The sequence below is a fragment of the Pinus tabuliformis genome, chromosome Q, assembly GCF_031772625.1.
Source record: "Pinus tabuliformis cultivar Carrire ecotype Pingquan chromosome Q, CPIR1, whole genome shotgun sequence".
Classification (NCBI taxonomy): Eukaryota; Viridiplantae; Streptophyta; class Pinopsida; order Pinales; family Pinaceae; genus Pinus; species Pinus tabuliformis.
In genome coordinates this window covers 347278623-347298953 of record NC_142296.1, presented here as the reverse complement: position 1 = coordinate 347298953, position 20331 = coordinate 347278623, and the positions used below count along the sequence as shown (strand labels likewise).

Sequence of the window (20331 nt, the reverse complement as noted above, 5' to 3'; positions counted from 1 at the left end):
TGATTGGGCTCTAAATATGTTGCTTTATCCATCATGATCTAAGTTCATAATGTACTTAGGACTTGGTCCAAAGACTGATGTTTCCATAGTGCCTAAGGTCTGAATAACCTTCTCCTTAGTCCCTGTTGCGAACCTTCTTGTTGCATGATTGATCGAGGTTCAAAGTTCTCTATTTCATTCTCTTTCCTAGATACTGCAAGCTAATTACCCAATCAGCAACTTGATTGGCTGCTCCTTTGACATAGATGAACTAGTAGGCCTTCAGATTTCCTTATCCGTGACAGGTTGCTCCCAATTTCCAAAGATGGCTTACAGTTCTTCCCACTTAGATAGTTAATAATGCGTTTTTAATTGCCTTTGAATATAATATGTTTGAAGGGAAATCATATGCTTTCTTTAATCCCACAGATCCGTGCTGGCAATTCTGCTTTATTGCTCTTTTGGCCTAGGAATTGGAATATGATACCTACTATTTTACCCTCATGGTTTCTGAATACCTCTCTGAGAGTAGCTGGTCCTTGGTTTCATTTGGAGGCTCCATCAAAGTTATACTTTACGTATACCATTGTTGGTGTTACTGTTTCCTACTGCTGCTGGCATTTTCCTTAAGAGGCTAAAATCTGTCCCCATACTTCAACAGATTTTTTAGTTGGCTACACTCTTGTCTTTAAATTAATTGCATCACTGGTATATTTGGTGTATTGAACAGTTTTTGGTGGCAATAAAATTAGGTTTGCCCGTAATTTGTGTGCTTTTAGGTGTTCATTGTTCCTTATTTGCTGTACGTGGATTTCTTTCAAAGGGCCTTGACATGAAGAAATGAGATGTTTTAATTCTACAAGTACCAACGAATAATAGTCTCTAATAATGAAATGGTTTAATTATTTGTGTTGTCTCTTGTCAGGCTCAATTTGTTGTTAAATCAGCAAGAGTTGATATACAAGTTTAAGTGCAATTCTGATATCTTTATGTTCATCATGGCTGCAGTTTTATGGTGCTATCTTGTCTGTCTTTCTTGCAGTGCATATTCTTATGAGAATTTTGTGATTGGAGAACTTTCCAGAATCTGTTTAGTACTCTCATTCTGTGAGATTTTCCAATTACAGGGTGTTTGACTTTCTCATAAGTGTTCATCCTTTTTGTGTCCCTGCTATTAATTCAAGTGTGTTGCTTATTTAAAACTACTTTGTTACAGTATAAAAGGTCTTGCCTTTGTACTGTTGGTGTCCATTTTCAATATGCTGACTTTACATGGCTTTTTTGACTTCTACTGATACTAGCTATGCATCTTGGTGGAAGCTCTAGGAATTTTCCTCATCCTCTGTTCTTCAAGATGTGCAAGATGTGTCTCTACAAAATGTAATCTTGCTTGAACATTGACATATTGGCTAAAATTTTCTTATTATCTTGTTATTATGGTTGACAGCCTCTGTTTCCTGGAGAAAGTGGCGTTGACCAGTTGGTGGAGATCATCAAGGTCTGCAATCAGTTATGTATAATGGTTTTCATTTGGAGGTTTTCAGTTATATATATTTTACGCAGCATAATCTGGTGTTACAGGTTCTGGGGACTCCAACATGAGAGGAGATTAAGTGCATGAATCCAAATTATACAGAGTTTAAATTCCCTCAAATTAAAGCACATCCATGGCACAAGGTATTGAAGAGTTTTACTTAATTTCATCCTGAGCATTCATTTTAGGCCATTCATTTTTCCATATTAGAAACTATTGTCAGCTATAATGAATGCTTAGCAAACTTCATCTGTACACATGTTTGTTCTGCTACCTTTTCTGTCCTTTAGGCTATGCCTCTGTCAGAACTGTTTGATGGCCATTTGCTCCTACCTTGCCTTTTTTAGGTATTTCACAAACGCACACCTCCAGAAGCGGTGGATCTTGTATCAAGATTGCTCCAGTATTCTCCAAACCTGCGCTGTACTGCTGTAAGATCTATTTATTTGACTCATAAATAATCTGGCTACTGTTTACATGTTCATAAACAGGCAACTGTTTTCGGCTACAACTTTTATTTTCAATCTCTCTTTTTGGTTACAATATGAATAATTAATAATTACTTTTTTTACAATAATATTGTCAGATGTATTTTGCATCTTTCTGCCTAGGTTTTTAGGAAGACCTGTTAGGGTTGTGGTGTCTAATCTCACAATTCCTCTGATCATTTTCTTAATTGTAGAAATAATTTTATCATGTAGGAAAATGTACAAGTACAAGCATTTTACAATATAGGTTGCTTGATAATGCATATCAACATTGTCAATTCCCTTGTCATTCAAATTTTCCAGAAAGGATGATTGAATCAAAGTTTGACAAAAAGAACCATAGATCAAATAAAACACTATAAATTCCTTTTCTAGCTGCAAAGTATCCATGGCTAAGAGAGGTTCTATTTTTCTCATCTTTATGACTTGGCCTACAGTTGTGGTCAGGCTCATCATCCATGAGAGCATTCCATTTATTTATCCTGTCCTCCCTCATCTTGCTTCTTCCTTTCCTCTTTTTTGTGTGAGCTATGCAAGAATGTGGATGTGCTCTACTCGGCTGGTATTCTTTTTAGTGCATGGCCCGTTACCTTATTGCCTTCGTTGCGATGTGATTCTCAATTGTTCAGCCTAGATAAGAAGTCTTTTTGTCTGCTTTGGTATCTGCAATGTATAGAGGTTGTATTACTATTGTAGGCCTTGCAAGAAGCTCAACCTCCTTTTAGTTGGCATTTCGTTGATCGGGTGGCACTGTTTTCAGTGCATGGTCCATTGCTTTTATTGTGCTAGTGGCTCTGGTGTTCGTAAGTGTTCGAACAATATAATAAATTCCTTTGCCTGGTTTTTTATTTGCAAAGCATAGTTGGCAGTAAGGTCAGTTGTTAACATATGCGACATGAAAATGTGAAGCATATCCTGCAAGAGCAATACTTCTTTCCCAACATGAAAAAATAAAAGATAAACCTCCGACTCTCAGCACTTGCCATCCAATCACAGATAATGTGTTAATATGTCTGAGAAAAGCATAATCTGAACGAAGATCCTCTATAACTGTCCTTTTAGTAAGGTTGGAAAGGTTGTAAAGGTGGGTGCATATTCCTTATTTGACACAGCATTGCCATATAAATAATAATCAATTACAATGTTTAAGTATCTCCTTAGCAGAGCAGAAGCTCTACTAGACTTCCCTTGACTACTACTTCAGTAATCTTTGGACATCTTACATTGGAGGTAATGGATTCCTGAACTGATGCATTGGATATGACCGAGCAAGCACCATTTTTAGTGCATGAAAACATTTTCAACAAGCAAAAGTTTAAGTATACTATTAGGAAAGAATGGTTGTGTTTGTTGATGGTGAGATGTTATACACCAATTTATAGAATTCTTAGACACCTTAGAGTAAATATTGGTTATAATGTGGAAAATTGTTTGCCTTCATGTTGTTGCTCAGCAACTTGTTAGAACATATTGATTCGTGGGAAGGCCTTTCTATATATTCTTATTTCCATAAAAGTTGCCTTAATCATAGGAATCCAATATTTACAATGTCTAAATTATATAGCAGTTCCCTTGGGGAAAATTCTATTAATGGTAACACCTAGATGTGTAGACCATCCAAATTTAGAAACATTATTGAAAAAGGATTAAAATTGATTCGGAAAAAGAGTCTATAGAAGTTGTTGTGGTCCAATTGACAGGAATGGGCCATAATAGCACATTCAAAAGTGCCTGCTGAAGAAGATTTACACAAAGGTTCACAAAAATGATTTATATATATTGTCAAGTTGAATTGTAATGTCATGCAGGGAATAGGGCCGAGTATTTATTTTGAATATGTGCGCTGCAGTGAAGAGTTGCAATAAGTGGTCATGATCTAGGTTGCAATAAGTGGTCATGTGAGTTCGTTCAGGAAATGATGGCTAGATGATTGTATGGAAGCAAAGGTATGCATACTTTAAGTAACTCTTCTCTAGGGTTAGGTTCATGTCTACAAGAATCTTGCAGAAAGTGTTGGATACAAAAGTGTGCTCGGTAAGTCTTCCATATGCTTGCATGATGCTCAAAAGAAGAAATTTGATATGCTTTGGAATGGATGGATATCAAGACTTTCACAAGATTGCATGAATATAACAATATTGATCAACTTCGATTATAGTCTCCAGAAGAAAGAAAGGGATTTAACAATGACAACTCCAAGGAAGATATTGTAGCTTGGTAATCAAGTTCGATCCATGGGCACTTTGATTAAAATGAATGCATGAAGAAAGATTCATATGGAGATGGATCATGCGAAAGGATGTTGATCTCAAAGAACTCAAGTAAGCTGATGCTTTGATGAGAAGGCCATCATGATAAGGTAAGTCTGATATTAATATTTTGATATTGGTTATCTGGTTAACATATTGTTTTGCTACCTAGAAGGATATTGCAGGAATGCATGATGATAGTTGAGGCAAGTTCAACTGTTGGTGTTGAACTCAATTCAAAGAACATATGAATTGAGTATATGATTTTGGCAATTATGAAGTCAAGGTGTTCACATCATCACCTTGAGATTGAAAGGTAGCAATATAAGAAGATAACTGGAAGTTCATGAAGATCACTTTCATGCTTTGGAAAGGCTCAATACAATGCCTCCATATATGCTATGAAAGGTTGATGCCCTGAACCCTGTCACAAGATTGAAGGAAGAAGATGACTCCATAATATCTAATAAAGAAGAAGCTCAATATGATGAGATACAAAAGGAAAGAGGGAGCCATGCAACTATCTCCATGAAGAACTGGTAGCTGATACACTTATGAAGATAAGTTAAAGAGCTTGTGGTTATGACTTCACAACTGAGAGGAAGTTAGCCATCTCCTCTATATTTGAGAGGGAGCAAAGGAGTCTCCTTAAATAGGAGCAAAGATCTATTCCTTATTCAAGAAGGAATGAGGATTTACTCTCTAGTTGAGAGGGAGTGATGATAAACATCACATTTGTTTTCTCTCTTTCATGTGTCACACACTTTACGAGAACTAAATGCCGTAAGTTTATTATGGGAAGAGAATGGAGAATGGAGGATTGGATATGGATCTGTAATTTCCTTGAGGATAGAAAATCCGAGATAGGAAATGGACCGACACTCTCTGAGGATTGGACTGGTATCCAAGACAAGAGTGGTCGAAGAGGACCAATATTCTTTGAGGATTGGGAATCCAAGATAAGAATAGTCCTAAAAGGATTGACCTAGTGAACATCCAGATGGGGTATGTAACTTGAAGAGATAGTGTAGAATCTCATATAAAGCCTCCCAACATTATGCTCTTGTATAAGAAAGAGCTTGCCAAGTTAAGGCCTTACTATGTTGACAATGCTGGTCATGATGTTGATGCTTAAATATGGCTTACCAATCCTACTCTTCTTAGGAGAACTCTTCAGTTTGAGAATAACCTTGTACCTGATATACAATTATGAATACCTCCCTAGTTAAGAGGGAGTGTTGGAAAATGTAACTAGTTTCGGTCATCATAATTGTCAATGTACTCAAGTCATTATGTATATCTTATGTTACAAGAAACATAAGAAAGAAAAATATTATTTTAAGCATGGGTTTCATGCTCCATTTTGATGGTCATCTAGGTCAAGCATGTTCTTAATGCTTGTAGGATTTGTCATTTTTTTCTTGGGTCAAAAGAGTCTTTATCATTTGTATAAGACCCTTTTGGGCAAGTTGTAATATGTAAAAGAGATTGGTTTTGAGTCTAGAAAGTTCTACAAGTCTCCTAGCACAATTCGGCCCAGGAAGAGACAAGTCGCCCTAGAAGAGGCTATTCGACCTCATGGAAAGCCTATAAATAAAAGCAACTTCGACCTCATTTAGCACCAACTCAATCATGTCAATAAAGAAGTTCGATTTGGGGCAAGGAACAAGGAAGAAACTAGAGAAAAGATCAAGCAAGCAAGGAGTCAAGAAACTCTGTTTTAGGGCTTATTCTCTCACATGTGTGAAGGTTAGGGTTTCTGCAGCTTCAAGGGAGACCAAGAATTGTAAGTCTGAATTGCAAAAGGCCGAATTTTAGATCCAAGTTGTAGGAGGGTCAAACATTATATTGATATAACTTTGACTTCCATTGACATTGTAGATATTGCCTCGCTTGAGGAAGAAGTTCGTGTAAGGTTGACATGTGCGAGAACTAGGGTTTCTGCAGCTACTATAGAGCCGAAGTTGCAGGTCGAAGTTGGGGGCCGAAATTGAAGGTGGAAGCTCGTTGAAGCATGATTGACTCTTGTTGTCTTGATTGATCTCTGACCTAATTGGAAGAGCTTCTTGAAGGGTTGAATTGGTGCTTGGAGGAGGACTTGATCTAGGGTTTTGGGTCTTGGTTTTCTCATTTGAAGTAGATTCTATAAGAAGAGAAGAGATTTTCTGGATTTTCCCCTTGGAGGGGTTTTGACCCGGCTTGTAGCCTGTATCTTGTGTTCTTTGTCTTTTTTGTTTTTGATAATTGTTTGATGAAAAGATTTAATAAAGAAACACATGAAGATAAATAAAGTTCACAAGCAATTATCAAGGTTAAGGAGAAAATTGAATTAATAGCTGCCCTACTGCATTCTCCAACACAAGGCTGTGTCTTTATACAAATCGTTGGAGGAGGAAGGAGTGCGATATGAGTTAATGTGGCCCATCATAAAGTGTGGCTGACTTGATCTTTTCACGATTTTTCCCACTACATATTTATATAAATTCTTATTAAATATATTGAGAGACAATGATTCCAGAGTCAATTTCAGGGCACCTTGTCCAAGATCTACCTCATCGGCGTGATTATTAGACCCATGGTCCTCTATGGCTCCGAGATCAAGGGGCCGAGCTTGGTATAGAGAGATTGAGCCTAGATGGAGAGTCAAAAACTTGCTTCTTAGATGCGTCATTTGATCAAATGTACAATCCCACAACACAATATTCAGGTAGAGTTTGGTGACCACCCCTTACACCTCGATGTCAATCTTTCGCTTCGTTTATTTCCTCCATAAAGTTAGATATTTTAGAAATTCAGTTGTCAGGAGAGACCGATACCCCTACCTTGCACTTTGTTCCTCGGAGGCCGTCACTTAAGCTCATGCCGTAGTTCAGATATGAGGATGGTTCTTAGATGTTTCTTGACTTCTCCAGACACTCAACATCTCCACAATGTGTCTTCCCCCTTCCAGGTTCTCCCTTGCTGCATTGAGCCATTTCATGTAGCCTAGATCTGTGTTGAATCAATCCATCAAAGAGGATATCTCCAGATTGTACATTTAGGTCGCTTGGCCTTCCCCCTAGACAGGATTGGGCTTGAAGATGTCTTTCTACATTGAGCATTTCTTGGAGTTATAGGATGGCATCATCGTCTGTCCCCCATACATGCGCAAACATTTAATGTACTCACTTAGGGTGCTCTAGGCCAGATCCAGGTTGTTTATCATCAAATCCGAGTGGAGATTGTAGTATTGTAGGGTAATTTTCCAATAATCTTTCTGCAACTTTCTTTTCAAATAATACTCTTATTATATCTTTTTACTGGAATGGTGCAATGATGTGATAATAAAGAGGAAAAAGACCAAATAAATTAGAAGCGCAATAATCCATTAAATAATATAATTCATGCCACACACTGTTATGGACGTGGACCCCACGCAAAACAATGCACTGTACCTTCACTAATAAACCATACCAAGTTGGGAATACCAAATAATTAGAAATGCAGTAATCCAATAAATAATATAATTCCATCCATACATTGTTATGGATGGTAGATCCCACGCAAAACAATGCGATGGCCCTTCACTAGTAAACCATACCAATTTGGGAATACCAAATTAATCAAAGAGAAATATGTTCAATGCATGAACCCAAACAAAATTTTAATAGCTTGACTCTTATCTCCTAAATAGGCAGGCTTTGCTCGACAGTTGTATCATGGAATATTTCGAATCTGTTCGACACGTTGACTTATCACTGGAATGGACCTCTACTGCACGTGTCGCTTCGACTTGGTACAATAATGAATGAATGAAATTTTAACGTCCACGAGACTAGATATAGTCTATGGGACCACTAGGTTCCCTTCTTTTTGCCTTTTGCAATTCAATCCTCTTATTATTCAAATTAATGACGAGCTGACCCAACCTTTTAACAGTTCCCTCACTGAAAAGACAATGCCAAGAAACCGATGTTAACATAGTGTTGTAACTGTCTCTGATGTCCCTGAAAGCATCACGTTCCAAAATGAAATGTTTTTTCGAGTCCACTGCCCCAGATGTATAAAAAGTACACATCTGCTCTTCCCAAGCTTCTTTTGGTCTTTTCCACCGACCTGTTTTGCATCGTAGATGATGCGAGTTAGTTCTTAATTGAGAAATAAGAATCTTTGCTCTCCATTGAATGCTAGCTCCAATGTACTCTTTTTGATGGAGATCACACGTGGGTTTGAATTCTTGAACATAGTACTTCTTCTTTCTATCCAACTCTTTTCCCCATATATGCATGCGAAACTTCCCCATAACATAACTCTTTAAATCCTTGCTATTTGTGGAACATGCATTGAGGTTAATGTTCCATTTTTGCATCCATTTGTTGTTTTGTCTCATCCATGATTTCTTTCTTTCTCTCATTCCTTCATTGAAGATAACTTTCGGCCGTCTACCTTCTCCCTTTTTCTCAATTCTCCGAAGATACCTTATGAGACTCACCATAGCAATTGCTTCAATGGAAGTTGCTCCTGTTTCACTCAGCATTATCTCATAAGAAACTAAGCTTTTTATTTTAAACTTGCTCATGATCAAGTGTTTTTGGATTTTCTCAATTTGCTTCCATTTTGAGACAGGGATGCTGCTAGCCCACAATTCACACCCATATAATATCACTGGACAAACTAGAAGCCCAAAAAGCACTTTAATTGTTTTCTAATCCCATAACTCTGCCTCTCTACTATTTTGAAGAGCATATAATGCTTTCCATCCTCTAAAATTCTCTTCTTTCTGTAGTGCTCCCAATTGAGCTTGTTGTTGAAACCAGTCCCGAGGTACTTGTAATCATTTACTTCTTCAAGAATGTTGCCTTCAAAGAAAAACGTATGTTGGCTCTGCTTCTTTTTATTTGAGAACATCATTATTTTGGTCTTGCTGATATTGACTTGCATCCCCACTACTTTACAAAATGCTCAAGGGCATAAAGGTGCATCTGCAATCCCTCGGCCGATTTAGCAATCAATAGAAGGTCATTAACATATAAAAGAAGCTTTAACATAAACTCCCCAACCGAACACCATCCCCACATTGCAGATTTAGCTACTCTTCCAATTGATCAATATATAAACCAAAAAGAGTAGGGGATAAAGGGAAACCTTGCTTGACTTCGATGTGACTTCTAAAGCTTTCTGAAATGCCTGCCGAAGTTCTATTTTTGACTTTCACCTCTTCATAAAGCCTATGGACAACAACTCTATAATGCAAACGAATTTCAAGTTCTTCCATTCTACTCCACAACTTATCTCTAGGGATCGTGTCAAATGCCTTTTTGAAGTCAACAAAGTAGCAAAATACTTCTTCGTTTCCTTCGCAAACCTTTTCAATAATGTGTCTCAACGTGATACCATGATCTACTGTAGAATGCTTTGGCCTAAAACCTGCTTGCCCTTTTTCCCTCTTTTCTTTGACTTCCGCCCACTTACTGATTCTGTTTTCCACCATGCTCTTGAAGAGCTTTGCAAACAAAGTATTGATCATAGTGGTTCTATAGTTGGAAGGATTATTAATGTCTCCACTTTTAAAAAGGGGTATTGCTAGACTAGTTGTCTAATCTCCTGGGAATCATTGCCGAATGATTCTGCTTGAAGTTCAACCAAGTCCTTTGCCTTTCCTATTTTCAACTTCTTAATTCTCGTCTCTACTTCTTGTAATGTGAAAAGCTTTGTAGTTGTGTTGATCCTGGGAGGAGGCTCTTCCTCTAATTCTTTCTCATAGAGTTGTCTTACATAGTCAAACCATTGATTGACTATAATATTATTAGATCTGAGACTTTTGTGATCCATATTGTAGATAAATGTCTTTTGGATTAATCACATCATTAGGATTTGGTCGACGTTTCTAACCAACTAATGTGGTTCATCCTCAGGACAAGGTGGGAAAAAATCATACAATCTTCATGAATAAATAGCAGGGATGCATCATTGTCCAAGGTTAGTCGTTGAAAACTAGCTGTTGAAAACTAGCCGTTGGAGATTAGTTAAAAAATTCTTAAAAATTCTAAAAGTTCTTAAAAAGGTAGATAGGAAATATTTAATATTCTAAATTTAGTTTAATGTTCTAAAATTAGTTATAAATTCTTTAATATTTTGAATTTAGGTATAAATTAGTTGTTAGGTTGTTAAGAAGTATTAATAAAAATAGCTGCTAGGATATTATAGATAATATTAAATAATAAAAATTTATAAGGGGTTTATAACAATTAATAAAAATAGTTGTTATATAATATTAAATAATAATGAGGTTAACATATTATAACGTATAAGGTTAAGAGAAGTGAAGAGAAGGATAAAAAGGGAAAGGGTATTATTTAATATTATAAATCTAGTTATAAACTAGCAGATAGGAGTAATTCACTTTTTTTCTTCTTAATAAATTAATGAACTCCTAATTACTTCATTAATATATACTCTTAACATCTCTTTACCTTATTCTTTATAATAATTTGGTATTAAACCTTATTAGTATTTAAATATAAACTATTTATAACTTATTCTTAACCCCTTATTAATTTTTAAAGTATTCTTAATGATACATTACTATTATTCGTACTCCTATCTGCTAGTTTATAACTAAATTTATAATATTAAATAATTCCCTTTCCCTTTTTATCCTTCTCTTAACTTCTCTTAACCTTATACGTTATAATATGTTAACCTCATTATTATTTAATATTATATAACAACTATTTTTATTAAAAGCTATAACCCCCTTATAACTTTTTATTATTTAATATTATATATAATATCCTAACAACTTTTTTTATTAGTACTTTTAACTTATTCTTAATATCCTAACAACTAATTTATAACTAAATTCAAAATATTAAATAATTTATAACTAATTTTAGAATTTTAAACTAAATTTAGAATATTAAATATTTCCTATCTACCATTTTAAGATATTTTAGATTTTTTAAAGAATTTTTTGAACTAATCTCCAACAGCTAGTTTTCAATGGCGATCTAGGACAATGATGCATCCTTGCTATTTATTCATGAAGATTGTATGAATTTTCCCACCTTGTCCCGAGGATGAACCACATTAGTTGGTTCAATTTGCTTCTTCCTTTGTTGAAGTTCCTGCCAAAAACACTTTGGGTGATTCTTGCCTAGATATATTAACTCTTCTTGCCTTGTTTGAATGAACTCCTCTTTTTTCTTTTTTAAAATCTGCTTATATAACTTTACATTCATCTTCTCCTCGCTTGCCTTTTTCAAGGTTTTCCTTACCATTTTGCATTCCTCATCAAACCAAGCATTTGCAGGAAAACAATTTGATTAAGATTTCCTATTTTTTGCTCTTTTGCACTTCTCAAGTTACCTCAATGCATGTCCCACAAATAGCAAGGATTTAAAGAGTTATGTTATGGAGAAGCTTCATATGCATATATGGAGAAAAGGGTTGGGTAGAAAGAAAAATACTATGTTCAAGAATTCAACCCCACGTGTGATGTCCACCAAAAAGAGTACATTGGAGCTAGCATTCCATGGACAACAAAGATTCTTATTGCTCAATTAAGAACTAACTCGCATCATCTACGGTGCGAAACATGTCGGTGGATAAGATCTAAAGAAGCTTGGGAAGAGTGGATGTGTACTTTTTGCACTTCTGGGGCAGTGGAATCAAAAAAACATTTCATTTTGGAATGTGATGCTTTCAGAGACATCAGAGGTAGTTACAACAGGATGTTAACATCGGTTCCTTGGCATTATATTTTCAGTGAGGGGACTGTTAGAAGGTTGGGCCAGCCCATCATTAATTTGAATAATAAGAGGATTGAATTGCAAAAGGTAGGGAACCTAGTGGTCCCATAGACTATATCTAATCTTGTGGACGTTAAAATTTCATTCATTCATTATTGTACGAGCTGTGCGGAGGGACAAATCGTTAATTTGCTGTAATCTTCGCACCACAGATCTGTTGCTTGCGACTTCCGTTATGAGGGTCGAACGCCAAGAAATTCTTTTTGGCCTGCGTAAAACTCTTTGTTCCCAGTGTGTTTAACCCGAAACTTGCAAAATCAATTTGCACGCTGCGTAGGACTACTCCTCCATGCTTTAGGGCTTCGCTGGAGCCAACGACTTCACACCACCCTCATTCCAGAATCCGGGTCTCTTGGAAAAATCATGTCTCTCGGAAAAATCATAATGCGCAGAGGTAGTGGTTGTCAAACGAGGGGACAAACGAAGTTTTTACCAAACGAGGGCTCATTGCTGTAAGATTGCAGAGGACCGAATTTCTTCTTGCAGAGAGTTCTTCCCATGGACTCCTCAATTCACTTTTGCTCCCAGATTTCTCTCAGTGCCAAGATAGAAAAATGAATCTCGCTGTTTCAGAGAGATACCCGTGTCATAGAAGTTTGTTGTCACAGAGAGTATGAACTTCGCTACTTCCTTCCTGAGAGATTTAAACAAAATTTCGCTATCCTTATGGAAATCTCAAGTAACTGCGCTTCCCAATTGGTCACCTGTATCCAACGAAATGCCTTAACCCAAAAGGGATTAGCTAGCCTTCAACGGAAATCTTGCGCCCATAAAAAAAAAGATCAATACCCAATTGAATTAGTTGCCCAACCAGAGAAAACCTTGTGCCCAATAGAAAAATAATGAGAGGATGTCAACGAGGGTGGAATAATCCTTCACTAAATTGAAAACTTTGTGCCGAATAGGAAAATAATGAGAGGATGTCAACTAGGGTGAAATAATCTTTCACCAAATTGACAGGAGAAAAAAAGTCTTAAAACCCTCGGAGCCTTAGACTCGAGAAAAAAAGGTCTTAAAACCCTCAGAGCCTTAGACTCGAGAAAAAAAGCTCTTAATACCCTGAGAGCCTTCGACTCAAAGGAAACAGAGATAATTGATCTAATCCAATGATGCTTCCAAATGAATTTAATCTTCCTCTATTTATAGATTAATAGATTTTTATATTTTTAGAGGGGTTTCATCTTCCAACATGATTGAGTAATACTTACTCAAAACCCCAGTTTTGGGTTTTTTTTGCCCAGCTGCCCCAAAATTTGCCCAGGAATGGGTATTTTGGGTTTGTTTTTTTTAATCTTCAGGGGTTTTAGAACTATTCGGGCTTTTAGAGCCTACGGGAATGGATAGGCTAATAAGTCCCATTCACAATTAATTTATGGGGAACATTGCTTGTCCGCTTCCCGACATTGCTTGTCCTCAAGTAAAGACGAGTTCCACTGATGGATAGGATAATAAGTCCTATTGGCAATTAATTTCCGACATTCCTTGTCCTCAAGCAATGACAAGTTCCGCTGATGGATCGGCTAATAAGTCCCACTGGCAATTTATTAGTTTCCGGGGAACATTGCTTGTCCCCTTCCCGACATTGCTTGTCCCCCTTACCGACATTGCTTGTCCTCAAGCAATGACAAGTTCTGCTGTTGCTTACCTTTGTTTTCCTTTCTACGTTCTCTTTTATTTTTGGCTTTCCGATTTGGAGTTGACTGGGTACTAACATGATCGTCCACTAAAGCAGCAGACTTTGCATTTTGTTGTGATTTATGTATTCGATCATTAGAAACCTGCCCCCCAGACAAATGAAAACCTTTTTCATAACCTTGAGGGCCAGCTGGCCTTGGTTTTGGGCTCATATTCTGATTTTTACTACTTAGGAAAGAAGAAGACATCCCCTGCACTGGTTGCTGCACTATATGGTTAGCTCGTCCCAAACTACTGCTTTTTAACTGCAGACAATTCACGACAAGACGATGAGCTCCTGCTCCAAGCTGAGGACCTGAGATAGCTCCGTGAATAGGTGGCTTATCTTGATTCTGTTGTCTTCGACCAGTATCTTCATGCTATAAAGCTTGTGTCCTTACATCATGTGCACATACAGTTTTCTTTGGCATGATGACCCCATCCGGGGGCTTTGGAATGTGTTCATGCGTAGCCGGGCACTTGTAAATTACAGACAGAACTTGATTGTTTACTATGTTTTCCATCTCCTTAATTGGTGAAGTGAAAACAGGTGGGCAAGCATCCCCATCACAGAGACAGAAGTAACCATTTAATCCACCACTGGAAACAGAATTGATTGTTTGTTTGACTTTAGCTCTCTCATTTACTGTAAGATGTGCATACCGCTTATAGAGAGAAAGTATATCTGATTCTAAGCAGTGACTTTCAATCACAAAAAGCAAGTCAGACCTTTCACTGTTTCTCAAATTTTCTTCTTCTGTTAATGTGCCTTCAACCTTGCTAATTTCCACAAGAAGACGAGATTCATCAATGAATGGTAATTTAGCAACCCCCTGCCACGCATAACGCTTGCCATTCATATCAATTTCAAAATCAGTGGGATATAAGTCAATGCTAGGTGAATTTGGATCAGTCATTAATGGCCTGTAATGCTCAGGAAGTTCATTTGCACTTGCAGCTAGAAGAACTCCCATTAACTGATTGAATGGCTTGAACGGAGTCCGAAGAATAAATGTAATCTTTAACTGGCTGAGACCCATAAGATCAGAGTCAAAGGGAGCACAATGGTATGAATAATACCTGTAAAAGTTCTTCAGTGGAAGGTCGGCAAGAGAGCTCATGGTGTTCATGACAATGTGCAGGCTAGGTTGAAACCCTCTCTGAAGAAGTGGAGCAAGCTTTTGACCAAAGGAGCTCAAAGGATCAATCACAGTACCCATGTGTACAATGGCATTCTCTTCCTCCAGGATAATAGTACTATATTTTGCATTTAGAATTTCAAAATGAGCATTATCAGTACCTCGGGAACGAATGACCATTGCAAATGAAATCACCATTATTGCATCACTCAGAAAATCACTTGTTAGGTCATCAGGATCTACTCCTTCCCACTCAACTTGCTCAATTATAATTGCTACAGGTTTGATTCTTCTGTCATATTCTACAGTTTCGAGAAGCTTCAAATCATCATGGACAAAACTGTCTTCTTTGTGAAGGACCACCCTTCCATTTGTACTGACAGCAGGATCACCCAATCCAAGTCCAAACTCTGATGATAAAAAGTCAGAAACCTGCAAAAATAGATCCTTCTTATAGGGTTTTACTCGTTGTTGTCTCCTAGGTGGCAGAATTTCAGAACCTTTTGATGATGCTCTCTGTTTCTCCTCTTCAAGCTGAGAGAGATGATTGGTCAAAATCTTATCTAAACTCTCAATACTACCCTCATCACTTTGGCGTTGATTTCGTTGAATCCTTTGAAATGCCTCTTGTGCTGCTGTCATATTTTTCTCCTTCTCTAGTTTAGAGACATGCTTCATCGAAACCTTATCTAAACTATCCTCATTCTTCCCATGGCACTTACGCTGGCCTTTTTGTTCCCTCTCAGATTCTTCTTGCTTTGCTTCTAATTTTGCCTTTTCCAGCTTAGAGATATGTTTCACCAAGACATTTTCTAAACTCTCTCCGGTAACATCATGGTGTTTCAGACTTCTTTGCACTCCCTGCAATGATTCCTTTTCTGATGCTAATGCTGCCAGTTTCTCCTTCTCCAACTTTGATATATGCTTGACCAATACCTTATCCGAACTCTCTTCAACTGTGTCATGCAGTTGATGTTTCCTGTCTAATGCTGATGCTGCCATTTTTTCCTTCCCAAGCGTTGAGATATGCTTGACAAAAATCTTATCTAGCCCTTCCTCACTATTTTTACTGTTGGTTTTGCTTTCTCTGTATTGCCTCAACAACATGGAAGGCATCCCTTACTGCAAGAATCTGTTGTTCAATCTCAGTTACATGCTTAAGGGAAAAAGTACTGAGGCCACCTCCTTCTCCAAGCTATATGCTACAGTACTCCACAGGACACTCTCCCATTTCCTTGAGCAGAGACAACTCAGCGCCAAGGGCCAAGCAGGATTCCGCCTAGACCACCAGATGATCGACCACATCCTTACTCTTCATACGGTGATCGAGGAGGCTAGGCATCGATCCTCTAAAGTGTACTGCTGCTTTGTAGACTTCCAGAAGGCCTTTGACTCAGTCCTGAGGGAAGATATTTTCCAGAGGCTAAGAGAGATTGGCATTTCCTCGACTCTCCTGACAGCTATCATGCGCCTCTATGAGGCCGTCCTTGGCCGTCTCTGCACAATCAGAGGAATGTCGGATTTCATCCGAAGCACCATTGGAGTCAAGCAAGGATGCCCTCTTTCTCCTACTTTATTCGGGATCTATATCGATGAGCTTGAGTCCTTCCTCCGAGAGCATATCCAAGATACAGATGGGTGTCTTCTTCACCAGGTCCTGATATCCATCCTCCTCTTTGCAGACAATATTGCCCTTATTGCCTCCTTCGAAGAAGGCCTTCAGAGACAGCTGGTTGCTCTCGCAGCTTTTTGTGACCAGAGGCATCTAACTATGAACTTGGGTAAAACGAAAGTGATTATCTTCAATGGAGTCAAGAAAACCTCGGACTTCCACTTCCTATTTAAAGGAGAGAGATCGAAATTGTCAGCACCTATACATATTTAGGAGTTTAGTTTTCAGGGCCTCGCTTCAACCTGCGGCCAACCCTTCAGCCTCGGATCAACAAAGGGTATGGCTCCCTAGCCCTTCTGGAGAGGCAGTGTTGCCGACACCATTTCCAGGACATCTCGTCCAAAATGGGCATCATGGACACTTTGATTTGCCCCACAGTGCTTTACGGCTCAGAGATTTGGGGTTCCTCTCTCCTAGAGTCAGATTGGGCTTCAGCGGAGCGGGTCCATACCCTCCTTTTGCGCCGTTTCATTAGGTGCAAGCAGACAGTTCCTCAGCACATCATTCTAGCAGAGTTCGGGGCTCAACCTTTCTGCCTAGAGGTGATATTCAGGTTAGTGTCGCTCTTGCACAGGCTCCGAGGCCTGGCAGATGCGAGGAAGGGTTGTGACAGGTACCCATAGTTAGCATATTGCTCCTCGGACAACATCGCCCGTATGCAGACAGGTCAATCCAAATGTTGGTACACCGGTGTGATAGAGCTTCTGGAGGCTACAGGAATCCATATTGACCATCTCCCTCCTTTTCAGTACTCTCTAAATTCTCCAGGCCACCTCCTTCCCAATCAGTAAGAGCTGAATAAAATCATTAAGGAGGATATTTACAGATGATACATTCAGACTACATGGACCAATCCTCCCAATGGGTTGCGTCCAAAAATGGCCTTCTACGCGGAGCATTGCCTGGAGATCAGGGATGGGCTCATCATCAAACCCCAGTACACGTTCCAGCATTGGATGCATGCCCTTAGAATCCCCCTCGGGCAGCTCAGAGTTGGGTCTCACAGACTCCGGGTGGAGACAGATCACCACATCGATAGAGCAGATAGGATTTGCCAACTCTATCACTTACAAGAGATAGAGACAAAGACACTCTTCATCATCGGATGCCCTGCTTACAACGAGATTCGAGGTCGTTTCCATTGTCTCTTTAGGTCTTCTTAGACTTTGGCCAACTTCCTCAGATATGTTGATCTGAGATGCATTGCACTTTATCTCTAGGAGGCCTTCAGATTTCGGGCCCGTTTTCTTCAGCCCCCCACCAGATCGGACACCACGCAAAAGATCACGGACTTCTTTAGGGCGCTACCATCAGCGCGGGGCACTAAAAGAACCATTGACTGACCCACAAACACTGAGACCAAATCAGTGCGGTCCCAGGGTGCCGACCTACCAGACTGCACCAGCGCTCCAGGATTGGATCCACCCCTGGGAGGCGCCCTAGAACCTCCAGGCAACAACCCAGTATGCCCACAAGACAACAGAGTTTGACAAACTTCTTTCAGTTTTCTTCTCTCGACCTCGAATGTTAGGAGTAGGAACTGCACAGGAGACTCCTTCCCTGCTTCTTCTTCTTCTTCTTCTCCTTCTCTGCTTCATCGCAGTGCTTTGTTTCGAAGCCGAGAGCTACTAGCTTCTACATTTACATTTACTTAGATTATAGATCTATTTTTTGCTTTTTAAAAGAAATGTTAAAGGGGACCGTTTGGTCCACCAGCTTGGCATGATGTAATCATTGTAATCGACAGTCCCGTTGACCTATTATGGTCATTTGTTGGACATTAATAAAATTATCTTATCTTATCTACCAAATGCTGTAGATTGGACTTTTTTATTTTATCCAGGCTGTTGTTATTGAGAATATCAAATTTGCTCTTCATTTGGGTATACCCTATTCTCAGTTGAATGTATATTTATATGTCTATTCTCTTGGTCATATTCAGTGCAATACCATCTAACTGGATTTACATCAGTTTCCATGTATTGTTCCTAGGACAATCCTGAGTTGGGTTGATGCATCTTTGTACATGTTTCTCCCGTGGGAGTTATCTGCTCTCTTTCTGGCACATGGATGTTTTCAACCCAATGTTTTAAAACTTTGACTCCGACTCCGACTCCGCCGAGGGTCGACTCTGATTCCGACTCCGACTTGGTATCGACTCGGCTGGCTCGATTTCAATGACTCGGTCGTTGTAAAAAATACATTAAATATTTATTTTTTATAAAAAACACATAATTTTAAAAATTTATATTCATGTTTCCAAACACGCAACATTATAATATAGATAGAAGACAACATATGATCAGAGTAGGCTCATGAATATATCCATTATATCAAAATGGCACTCAGTGCACTGTCCAATACATACACGATGATGATATAGAGATCAAAACAAAAACACATAACCAAGGAGGCTAGACATGGCCTCTACAACAAAAGTCTATGACCAGTACTACTGGCTACTGCTGGAGTTGCCAACATCATTTGGCTCAGTGTTACTTGGGGCGGGAGCGGGAGAGACATTTTCAGAAGCTCCCGGTTTGGGAGCGAATCCCGGAGGAGTTCGACAACCAATGTCACTAACATCAAGGTACATAGAGCGATTGGTGCTCTTGATTAAATACGAGTTCCATACCCTAATACATGACAAAATTCAATGGAAACATTAATCCCCCAATCCTGAAATCCTGAAAAACTGATAACTCTGTTGGATTTTGAATGAAATCTAAAATTCTACTTTCTCCATATGAAATCCAATGAAGTTGGAACCACTCTCAAACATCCTGAGTCATTTTATGGTAATGTTAAAAATTTAAGTAAAAGCATTCTCCTTAATCTTCATTTTCATCCTTTTACTTTAAGAATTTAACATTACCATGAATAGCATATCAATACTAGGGATCAGAGTCAGACAGGGAAACCCATGAGTCAGACAGGGAAGCCCAGGGAGTCCCCAAAAATGAAATTTCAAAAAAAATGCCGCTGAAGTGACTTGACCGGCCGCTGTTACCGAGCCGGCCGGGTTGTTACTGAGCTAGCCGAGTTGTTAGCCAACTCGACCGGCTCGGTAACAACCCGGCCGACCGGTCCGGTTCAAAGGCTGAGTCGACTCGGTTGGGCTATGACTCGGACCAACTCGGCCGAATCAGAGTCGAAATGGCCGGTTTTTAAAACAGAAATTCAACCAGGATTGCATACAAGACTTTGCATTTTGCTGTTTTGGTTCTGCTTCTTTTGCTGGTTTTTCCGTCACTTGGATCACTAGCTTGGCATGCTTTACAAGTTTCCTTCCAAGCTCAGGATTCGTTTCCAAATATTTATCTTTTGTTGAAGCTTCAAACAAACTTTCACAATCTTTGAAAGAGTTGACATCTGATGTGGGTAGAGACATTTGAACCATTTTATTGCAGATATCAAAATCCTTGTATGGGCTACAGGAACCTTGGCCAACCAAATTATGACATCCCTGGTCCTTATGGCCACTTGTCTAACCTATAGTATGGCCACTTGTCCTTATGCCACTTGTCTAGATATGTTTTTTTAGTAACAATTGTGTTGGAGTTTTTTTGTTTAGTGAATTTCTTAGAACCAATTTTTTGGGGATTTTAGTTTAGTGGCATTCCTCTCAGGCTTGTAGAACTAAGGTTTCCAAATGTGACCTTTTTCCATGGGCGACATGTAGATTTTTGTCTAAAGACATTGCCCTATGCATTGCAGATTTCAGGTTTGTTTATCATCTTCTAATGTTTATGAGGATTTTTCCCTCTGTTCAAAATTTGACATTATCTTCTTGTTTATTTTCCATT

General features: G+C 38.6%; 1 protein-coding gene across 1 annotated transcript in view; it reads left to right on the top strand.

The window, feature by feature from the left end:
• Positions 1 to 20331, top strand: part of LOC149219611 (shaggy-related protein kinase epsilon-like) — a 198217-nt gene that overhangs the window by 70906 nt on the left and 106980 nt on the right. Inside the window, exons 4-6 of the mRNA XM_089384426.1 lie at positions 1427 to 1477; positions 1561 to 1656; positions 1861 to 1944. Coding sequence (XP_089240552.1) covers positions 1597 to 1656; positions 1861 to 1944 — 144 coding nt within the window. The 5' untranslated portion in view covers positions 1427 to 1477; positions 1561 to 1596. The remainder of the gene's footprint in view (positions 1 to 1426; positions 1478 to 1560; positions 1657 to 1860; positions 1945 to 20331) is intronic.